The sequence below is a fragment of the Patella vulgata genome, chromosome 1, assembly GCF_932274485.2.
Source record: "Patella vulgata chromosome 1, xgPatVulg1.2, whole genome shotgun sequence".
Taxonomy (NCBI): Eukaryota; Metazoa; Mollusca; class Gastropoda; family Patellidae; genus Patella; species Patella vulgata.
Genome location: NC_065879.2, coordinates 23,311,235 through 23,322,750, shown reverse-complemented (window position 1 = coordinate 23,322,750; position 11,516 = coordinate 23,311,235). Strand labels below are relative to the sequence as shown.

Here is an 11,516-nt window from a genome sequence, read left to right as displayed (position 1 = left end):
TTCAAGTTCCATCAAAATCGGATCAAAATTGTGAGCTCTAGAGGGTCCACAACCTTGATATTTGAACTCAACCGTCATTAAGGTGTAACAGAGATATATTGAAACGTTTTTTTTAAATCGGAATAAATTTGTGACCTCCATAGGGTCCACAAGCTAATAAAATGTGTTTTTTTTTCATACAATCAGGGGCCATACTTCAGGAAGTTACGGTCCAATATGCGGGAAAATCGAAAGGAACCAAGATCTTTGGGTTATAAACTTACATTTCAAATTTCAACAAAATCAGATAAAAAAAAGGGTCCACAAGCTAAAAACGTGATTTTTCGTACAATCAGGGGCCATAATCCATGAAGTTACGGTCCGATACATGCAAATATCGAAAGGAGAGAGTGAGAGAGAAATGGGGTTTAACGTCCACTCAACACAAATCAGGTCATTCCAGGACTATAACATGGTTCAATTTTATTTCAATAATTCGCTTGCGCATAGGGGTCTTTAGCAGTGGGAGAAAACCGGAGAACCCAGAGAAAACCCAAGAGGTTGGACAGGCGACCCTACTCCTTGTCACGTACAACCGGGGAATCGAAACCCCGCCAGTTGACTCAATGACAGACTGTATGATACAGCGCGCGCGTGCTAACTATTCGGCCATCCAACCCCCCCAATATCGAAAGGAACTGAGATCTTAGGGAGATAAACCTATGTTTCAAGTTTCGTTGAAATTAAATAAAAATTCATTAGCTTGATAACGTTGAGAGAATACTCTACGAAACGTCGCCTTAAATACACTAGTAGCTGTTTTCCATAAGTATGTGTTTTGTTGTTACTCTATCCAGTTACTTAATGCCATTTAAAGAACAGATAAAAATTGTGACCTGTAGAGTGTCCACAAACAATTGTAGACAGATGTATGTCCGGACAGACAGGGGCGACAACAATATACGTCCACATGAAAATGTGGGCGTATAAAAATCACATTATTTTTTTTTAGCTTGATCTCTGTCCATCTCATGCAAAATGTGGGCGTATCTTGCATGGCAACTGCTTGTATTTCAATAATTTGCTTGAGCGTAGGGTTCTTTAGCAGTGGGAGGAAACCAGAGGACCTGGAGAAAATCCACGAGGTTGGACAGGCGACCCTACTCCTTGTCACATACAACCGGTGAATCAAACCACGCCACTTGACTCAATGAAAGACCTTATGATACAGCGCGGATGTGCTAACCATTGGGCCATCCAACCCCCCGACTGTAATAATGAAAGTACTTTCAAAGTAACATCAAACTCCATTAAAGGCTCAATACCACTTTTGTTGTAACTGAATAATATGTCCCAATCTTTAATCAGGTCAACAAATTGTACTATTTTACAATATTCCAATTAATTGGTGATATAAATTTCATCTTAACACACCTAATTTAAAAAATTGGAAAAATTCAACTAAATGATTTGAAAAGCCTGACGTAAAGCTTTTCAAATGTGACTTGGATTTAAAAATATTTTTGAACCCTCTGGACAAGTAAAATAGGATTTAATGGATAATTTACACAACAGGTAAGACACTAACACATCTAGTACTTAGAATAAGTCTATTTTTTATTTTCTGGAGCTGTCAAGCCAGCCAGAGTGTTATTGTCCCTTTAATTAGAAAGCAAATTATGTTTCAAAAAATTGCAGTAATCCCTTTAATTAGAAAGCAAATTATGTTTCAAAAAATTGCAGTAATCTAATAAATATACATGTTTAATGCTGAGGTTCAAACCTAGAGACAAATGACTGTAATAATGAAAATACATTACAAGTTGTAGCTAAATGCTTCGGAAAGACAGAAGACCAAATTTAACAGATTCCCCCTATCCCACCCCGGCAGGACAATAATACCGTACCACCATTATAATTATAAAGCTATACAAAGTGTGTGCAGAGAATAGAGCTACATTGCACATGATAGCAGCAGTTGTTAGCATGTTCACAAACATTATATGTTCGGGTATAAAAAACAAAATATTACCGGTAGTTAGGTTTCTGAAATTTATTTGTTTCATTCATTATCACAGTATATTACATGGTACACATAGAAAGTCGAAAAATTTGGCAAAAAACCTACTCTGGTCACCTACATATGTTGAATCGATCTAACAACAAATAAACATGTGTTTATTTCTTTTTTCAACGTAATTTTTTTAATATATTTCTCCGAGAGTAGTTTAAAGGAATTTTTGTTGTAATTAGACACATACCTCATATAAATATGATAATAATAATAATACCTCAGATTACAGGGGTTCACCCTAAATTTCATGTATATATTACCAATATATTACCAATTATTTTAATGTTTAATATTTTACCTGTACACTGCTATATATTTGTTTTACCAAATAGTTTAATTTTAATTTGTTACGATTTTCTATCTATATTTTATCTGGTTTATTTTTTTTAAATCCAATTATATTGTTTTACCAAATAGTTTTAAATTTGTTCTTTTATGATTTTATATCTTATTCTTTTGCATTGTGTACTCATATATATATTTTGTACAAGTGCCACAGAGCGGCTTTACAAGCTGGATTTTGGCACTATACAAGTTCAATAAATTATTATTATTATATTATTATTATTATTATATTATGTATGCATCAATTTTATCAATAACTTATCTACCAGAAATAACCTAAACAAAATGCATGTTATTTCAATATCTCTTTAAAAATCATTTTACATATATAGTCCACATGTACTTTTTAAAAAGTCTTTTACACAAACAGACCACATGTACTTATAGTACATGTATACATTTAATTAAATCCGACAAATAAACCTGGATATGTACAGTCACATTTAAAATGCTCCAAATGACTTTTTTCTTGTGGTGGTTACACAAGTTAATTGTATTTTAACCACAAATACGACTTTAAATAATGCTTTTTTTTATTTCCAATTTTCTAGCCCTATTAAAATTGGTTTTTTTTAAGATTTTTATACTACACCGTAACTAACCTACTTTCTATCAGAAGTGACAGTGTTCATTAGTCTGGTTGGTGCAGAAAAGAAAGAAGTTAAACTCTATTTCATTTCCATCAGAACTTTGCTTCACCAATGACAATTCTCTTTATTGACAAATGCTTCAGAATCACTCATATATATCCTTTGGTTTTAATTAAACAATAAAAGTCTGTTATCTGAATACTGACATAAAAAAATTATTTAAGATGTTAATGTAATTACCATATAAAAGAATAAAACAAAAAATAATTGACATCTCATTTTAATCAGATTAAAAATTTTCCAGATGACTAATAATTTTCAAAACATGTCAACTGTTTTTAATTTTCACTCAAGACATCAACAGCTAGTTCTAGAGATCCCATCTGTTTTCAAGATGACTGTAATAATTTTCAAAACATGTCAATTGTTTTTAATTTTAACTCAAAACATTGACAGCTAGTTCTAGAGAGCCCATCTGTTCAATAATATCGGATAAATAATTCCTGGAACAATCAGGAAACATAACTTGAAGCCTGTCTAAATCATCTCTCTGATAATTACGGTTTGATACAGCCACCATTGGTTCTGGTTCTCTTCTTGATTTTGAGCTTGAATTAACCGCACCTATATTAAAATAAACAGATAATTATTATTGCTATATTTCTTCTTGGTCCGGACTCTTAAGAGTCATAAAAAGTTTGTGTATGCACAAAAATTGTGAATGGAATTTTTGAACCAAGGGCATTAACTCCAGAAACATTTATTGAAAACTTAAAATCTTTATGACTTAACAATAAACTTAAAGGTGTTTCATCAGATTCTGTCAAAAGAATTTTAACTGTTTGCTTGTGCATGAAATAATTGACCAGACTGACAACAGACAGGTCAACATATGGATGGATTGACAGTGGTGACAATCATATATATATGGTACTACAGTTCTTAGAATAAAGAGAGATAGAGAGAGAGAAATGGGATTTAACGTCCACTCGACACAAACTAGGTCATTTTAGTACTAACATATGGTTTAATTTTCTTTATTTCAATAATTCACTTGCACGTAGGGGTCTTTAGCAATGGGAGGAAACCGGAGGACCCGAAGAAAACCCACGAGGTTGGACAGGCGACCCTACTCCTTGTCACATACAACCGGGGATTCGAAACCACGCCAGTTGACTCAATGACAGACCTTATGATACCGCACGCACGTGCTAACCATTCGCCCATCCAACCCCCCCTTCTTAGAATAAAACATTGAATTGCTTTTTTCAATTTTGGCTAATCAATTCAATTATTGATTAGTAGGCCTATTACCTCTAGAATGGATAGCAATACCGTAATTAAATATTGTTATAATTAAAATCAATTAAAATTATGGGTCCATCTTTTACTTACTGTAAAATTTGTAAGAAATTTGCAATTGTATCTCGGAACTATGATATATCCGGAAAAGACTTAGCTTAGCAAGGATGAACACGGCATGTGGAAGTACAAATAAAATTGTGTTATGTATGCAATTAAAATGAGATATAATAATAATTATACTAAGTGATAATGAGAACATAGGTATCTTTTTAATTTTGGACCAAAAGTTGACTTAATGTTGTTTTCTTCGTGTTGCTTCAATGCCAATATATTATTGATTTCAGATGAAATTTAAAACTGGGCTAATTACCATCACCGTGATAAAAATTTTGTTTCATTAATCTGTGAATTTGTCTCATTAATAGCAATGGTCAGTTAAATTGAACCCCAAGATAAACCCACTTTATATATAAGAGTATAGCAATGGTACATCAGTTATATTGAACCCCAAGATATACCCATTTTAAGAGTGAGTAAAAAAAAGGCAGACAATAAATGCATACATTTATTTTTTTATCATTTTACCTGAATTAGTCTTTCTTGAACTATTTCCAGCTTCTAAACGATCCAAGAAAGCAGCATTCTTCCTGAAATAGAAATAAAATTCTAAATAACTTTAATTTCCACAAGATTCTTCAAGTAATTAGGGCCAATTGGACACTTCTTTTATAACAAACTTCTCGGTCTCTGCAATGATGACATTACAGTACGTCCAAAAAATTGGTTTTGACCTCCAAGTACACCAGTCATTTTTGAGCATTGAGATTAAAACACATATTTCAATGAATGTGCACTTTTGGTTATTTTATTAGTAATTATAGTAGTTTATTCAATCTTATTTTACTTCATTTTTTTTTTTACAAATTTATTATGATCTGTTTTGAAACATAATTTAAAGGCACACTTTAAAGTTAATACATTATGCAGAGGTTAATCTGCCTATTGCAGGTTTCACCATTCTCACTCAATTATATAATCAAAGCTGTTGATCCCCAAAATCTTGACAAATCAAATTGCTCATCATCGAACTTAGTCAAGATATTCACACTTTCTCAATGATGTAATGATATACGCAAAGTTTCACTCAATTAGAATCAAAGTTATCATGTCCCAAAACATTGATGCAGAAAATGATCAGAACTTAGTCATGGTACTGATGTAATGAAACTGTAGGAAATGCACATTATCAAACTTAGTCAAGGTAATGAGATAATGATATATGCCAAGTTTAACCATAGTCATACAATTAGAACCAAAGTTGTTTAGGTATTGATGTAATAATATACCCAAGTTTCACCATTTTCACTCAATTAGAATCAAAGTTATCAAAGTATTTGTGTAAAAATATATGCCAAGTTGTACCCCTCACTCAATTAGAAGCAAAGTTATCGTGTCCCAAAGCAACGAGACTCACTATGAGTCAGAGTTGATGAGCTCCAAAGTCTCGACCAATCAAATTACTTATCACTCTGCTTAACTGCTTTACCTGAGTCGAAAATATTCATTATCAAATTTAGTCAAGGTATTGAGGTAATGAAACTATACACCAAGTTTCATCCCTTAATTAGAAGCAAAGTTGTCATGTCTAAGCAGAAAATGCTCAACATCGAACTTAGTTTGAAAACTATAGCTTAATTAGAAGCTAAATTCAAGCTCAATTAGAGTCATTGTGTCCCAAAATGTGTGTCGGACGGACGCACAGACCCATTTTAATAGTCCCCTGCTTTCTTCGAAAGGTGGGAGAAAATAAACTTTTTATTCACGTTAAGTTGGGTAGCTTGCACAACAGTGTTGACAGCAATAATTTCAAATCTTAAAAGAACATAATTTTGCTCCCTAAAACGGTTACCCACCCAGGGATCGTTGGCCCCTATCACCCACTTTCTGCATGCCACTGTCTGTAATTTTTTCTGTCCATCACTTGCAACACTAAAACTCTGCTTATAATGTTCAGACTTAATGTACATGCTCACAAAGCGAATAATATCTTGACTGAGTTCAATTTTGTGTTCAGGCTAAGCAGAAATAAACAATTTGATTTGTCAGTGGTTTGGGAGATGATAACTTTAATTCTAATCAAGTGACATATTGTGTTAGTTTCATTATATCACTAAGTTTACTAAGTTTGATAATAAGCATTTTCTGATCAAATTCAGCAGAGTGATAAGCAATTTCAATGATCTATGCTTTATGGCAGGATAAATGTGCAATTAATTAATTAATGTCACCTATTTATTTTGGGAACAAGGCAGGTGACATCAGCCTCTTTATTGGCTTGTTTCTATCAGTGACTGGTTTGACAGAGGAAAATTCACTGCGACCCAGTTTGCATACTAGGGTGAACAGCATATACTTGTACATCTTTAGCCTCCATAGCACTGACTAGACTTAGGCTAATGAAGACAGCATTCCAAAGAAGCTGACAACAGACGGGTACTATATACACGATTTTCTGTCAATAAATTCAGGCAAACATTTACATGTAGATTTATGACAATAAAATTTTTTAACTTGAGTATTTAAAGTAATGACTTGATAATCACCTTCTCATGTCATCATTCATACGTTCTTTTCTCCTTTTTTCATTTTCTCTTTCTCTCTGCTCATTTAATTCTGCCTTAAAAAAAAAAAAAAAATGTTATCATCTATACGATCAACACATTAAACAGTCAGGGGAATGATTGACGACAATTAGCTTTTTCAGGAAACTGTATGGTTTATGGCCATCTTATTTAGCCTGGATGGAGCAGGAGAGTCTGCAAGACAGTTAAGAGAGAGAGAGAGAGAGAGAGAGAGAGAGAGATGGGGTTTAAGTCCACTCAACACAAACTAGGTCATTTCGGGACTAACACATGGTTCAACGTTATTTCAATAATTCGCTTGCGAGTAGGGGTCTTTAGCAGTGGGAGGAAACCGGAGGACCCAGAGAAAACCCACGAGGTTGGACAAGCGACATTACTCCTTGTCACGTACAACCGGGGAATTGAAACCACGCCAGTTGACTCAATGACAGACCTTATGATAGAGCGCGCACGTGTTAACCATTTGGCCATCCAACCACCCAAGACAGTTAAGGTAACAGATAATATGACAAAGGTCTTGATGTTAAACTTTGTGTTGTGTACCTGTTTTCGAGCTGCTTGTTTTCGCTGTTCATAAACTGCTTCCTCTTGCTGTTTAGCTGCTGCACGGACAGATTCTCTTTTTAACTGTAAAATAGTAAAAAACTTAATAACATTAGAGAGAATTCTGCGCCTGAATAATACATAAAAATTTCAAACATTTTGGATGATGAATTTTATTGTTAGAGCATTATCAATGATCACTAATGTAAACAACATAAATTCTAAAAAGATCAAATGATAAATGTAGTCAGTAGAGTTCTCACATAAAATTATCTAAACAGATCCTTTAAACTACACAACAGTAGAAACCCAATCTTTTTCTATGATTCTCAATGGTTTTGATCAGTTTTCATCAATGGTTTGAACTAAACATTAAATACACAAACTCCTGCTAAAACAACACAACTAAATGATACCCAAGTTGTAGTGAAATGAAATAAGAGTTTAACGTCCTACATTTCTGCACCAACTGTGATGCGCATAAGAAATTGAGGACAAGGATAATGGCAATATACATATATTTCAATGCTGCCGCACAAAAACTATTCCAACAATAATACAATTTTCAATACCAAATCTAAATCAATATTATATATCATTTCGACACAACATCTGACATATTTTGTTGCCCAAAATATCAAGTTTCTCATGGCTTAATCAACACTAATATGTACTCAGATATATTATTTAACATTTAATTAAGAAAACAAAATCAAAATACCAACACCAGATAATGTCCCGGCTTGGATTCAATTGGATTTACAACAGGCATCTAATTAAATTTACGTGGACAACAAAATGGTAAATGGCTTATTGAATAGCGAGCATAACAGGGCGCATTGATAAAACTAGTCAGATTTTACCTAAAATTGAGTCCGGTATAGTGTACAATCAATTGAGATAATCAAAAAAGCTGTTCAAATCCACTATCATAGTATTTAAATGAATGAATAAATGGTAAGATACTGCTTATGCATAAATATTAGAAAGGGGTTGACAGCTTATACTATAGACTTGTTACACAGAATAAAACTGACCGATTTCACAATGCAGCAAATTAAAGGGAAGTAACTACATATTGCTTACCCTACTGTCAAAAGCTGCTTTTGATTGATTCATTGCTGCTCTTTGTCTTGCTTCCCTTTCAGATATAAATCCCCCACCTTTAATATAAAACATAATAAGGATTCTAGAAAATTCCATATCAATTTCCAAAATTACTAAGCACATGGCTCTATGGTTATGCTTTAGCAATGAAAGTACTGTTTTAAAAAACGGGTTTATGGCCCCGTCAACATAACAATTATGTGATTTTGAGATTAGCATATGGTTAAAATAGAAATTTTCCAGGACAGCATTTCAGAAGAATATTCACCAAATTCTGAATGTAAAGGGTTCTTTTACAGACACGTTAACACAGTACATGGGTGGACAGCAGTTTTTTGTATCTTACATTCCAACACTTGACTTGCAATACATAGAAGTGCCACCTCCTAAGGTTCTTCTCAGACCACCTCTTTTACTTCTTTATTCTGATATACATCAAATCATACATGTAAGGTAGATATCTGCCCTTAATGAACGTCTCCAGATGTTATAATGCATACAAATTATTATACATAGTAGGTAATCTTGTTAGGAAAATATACCATAAACATAATTGCACAAACCTGCTGTTCCAACATAAGAAACATGTTGAAGTCTTGACTCTTCTTTATGTTTTTCATATGTCAACATATTTTTCTGCGCTTCTACAAAAAAAGAGAGCTACTAGTGTATTGTAAGGCGATGTTTCAAAGAGTATTCTCTCAACGTTATCAAGCTAATACAATAATACAGATATGAGGCAAATATATATAGACAAAATACAACAACATAACTGAAACGATACATGACAACGACAACATCAAAGGCCTGCAACATACCAATAAAATGTACAATGAGCGTCCATGGCCACTGTGGTCAAGTTACACAAAAATGGAAACCATACTTAACATTTGCCTCACATCTGTATTACTGTATTAGCTCAATAACGTTGATAGAATACTCTTCGAAACGTCACCTTAAAATAAACTAGTAGCTGTTCTCCATTAGTGTTGAAACTAACATGTACTATTCGGATATCCGTTAACGGATACAAAATAAGGGTTATCCGAATCATTTTACTATCCGTTACAGTCTTCTGACATTCCGTATGCTCTATATTTAGCCATTTTTACATCTGATTACATTGAAATTTTCCCCAATGCTATTGATCACGTATGCAGCTTTGAGCATAAATGTTAATATCACGAGTATTATTTAGCGATAGTAACTAATAAAAATATGAATGCAGTCCAATGAAAACAGTAGTCTAAATAAAATAATATTCATTCATTCCTCACGCTGGTTTACGCTAGATAGAAGCTACTTCTTGGGTTTACGGGATACAAGTTAACACTGTGTTTATACTTCCCGCAATGAAATTTATTCATAACGACTTAGGTCACGTATATTTTCACTTACTGATTGGTTTAATAGCAGTGGATTATCAGAATGAGGCAAACGACCTTGGCGGAATAAATGTTAGATGTTTTTATTTTACTTTTTTCATTTGTGTTGATTGAGCAAAAAATGATAAGTGGGAGGGCCACGGATTACAGGAGTAGTTATACACAAATTTAATCACCTCAGTGATTTTTTTTGATATCATGGATAGTCTTAATAATTGCAGCTAAAGGTAGGCACGTTTTTTTCTTCGCGGCTCAAACAATTTGCAAATCGAAAGTAAGATTTCATACTCGGCATACACAGACACTCATAAACATTGAAATAAGTAAGAAATTATGAGTATATGAACTTTTGATGTGATTTTGTTCAAGAATTTCACGTTTCCGAATTATCCGACGAATAGTATTCGGATAGCAAACAAAAGTATTCGGATCACAAATCTCGATCCGATTTTCAACACTATTCTCCATGTACATGTATGTGTTTTTGTGGTTTATCTATCCAGCTACTAAATGCCATTTAAAGACTATTATTTATAAGATAATCAACATTAGGAAAAGCATATTACGTTGATTTATTTCTCTTCTCTTCTTCTCATTTGGAGATATCACAGTAAAACCAGAGCCACTAAAATTAGACAAAATATATAAAATATTAATTTAAAACGGATGTTGCAGAAAGTGAAAAAGTATCACAGATCAAGCCTCAGATATTGCTGAACAGTAGGCTCTAGGAATTAATGCTTTTCAAGCATATTTCACTAAATTTTATTCACTAAAATGTATCTGTGACTATAGACAGTGCAAAAACACAAAAGACAGGGATAATCCAAAATGTGAGGCAACTATTGAACTAAACCCTTAAATCAACATAAATAAGAAGAATGGAGAGTAGAAAATTTAACTTGAATTTCAAAATGAATACAACATTACCAGTCACTTAAACTGAATTACATGTCATAATCAGGTGTTCCAGAAAATTCGGCTGGTTATTTCTTTGGACGCAAGAGTTGAAATTTTGGGATGGTCCTAACTTACTGAGAAATTCTGTTTTCGGGACGGCTGTCATTATTTCGATTATCTGGACCACCCAATCGATCAATGTTACTGGCACCAGTATCATCATCATCATCATACATCGTTTTTCTTGTATTTGCACCTCTACCACGATTAGTTCTACCCCTGACACTAGGACTAGGAGAAACTGTGGGGAGTGAAGTTCTAGGTGCAGTCCTTGCTCCAACGGTAACAGGATGATTGTTTACTATTGTTGATGTCCGATTCCCTCTCTTTATGACGGATCCACGTCCTGCCCCCCTTGTTCCTCGTCCGCTGCCTCGTCCTGTGACGGAAGTTGTCTTGGCGTTTTGCGTAAAACTCATTTCCGCGTTCCAGTTTATAGTTTCAGTTTCAGTTTCATTTTCATTAAAAAGAACTGAGTAAAAATAGTTTGTTTGTTTTCTAGAACATAGGCTCGACCATCCAGTCGAAAGAGTTCATCCAAATATCGAAACGGATCGAGCGAAAATGGAACGATAGGAAATAATTA

At 33.6% G+C, this 11,516-nt stretch overlaps 1 protein-coding gene across 1 annotated transcript; it reads right to left on the bottom strand.

Moving 5' to 3' along the window:
- Nucleotides 1-2,017: 2,017 nt before the first annotated feature.
- LOC126826796 (uncharacterized) lies at nt 2,018-11,467 on the bottom strand. The gene is made up of 8 exons (XM_050555882.2): nt 11,006-11,467; nt 10,537-10,595; nt 9,149-9,229; nt 8,565-8,641; nt 7,479-7,562; nt 6,897-6,970; nt 4,879-4,940; nt 2,018-3,612 (listed from the first exon to the last, which is right to left on the bottom strand). The coding sequence occupies exons 1-8, from the start codon at nt 11,347-11,349 to the stop codon at nt 3,425-3,427; spliced, it is 969 nt and encodes a 322-aa protein (XP_050411839.1). The 5' UTR covers nt 11,350-11,467; the 3' UTR covers nt 2,018-3,424.
- Nucleotides 11,468-11,516: the final 49 nt, after the last annotated feature.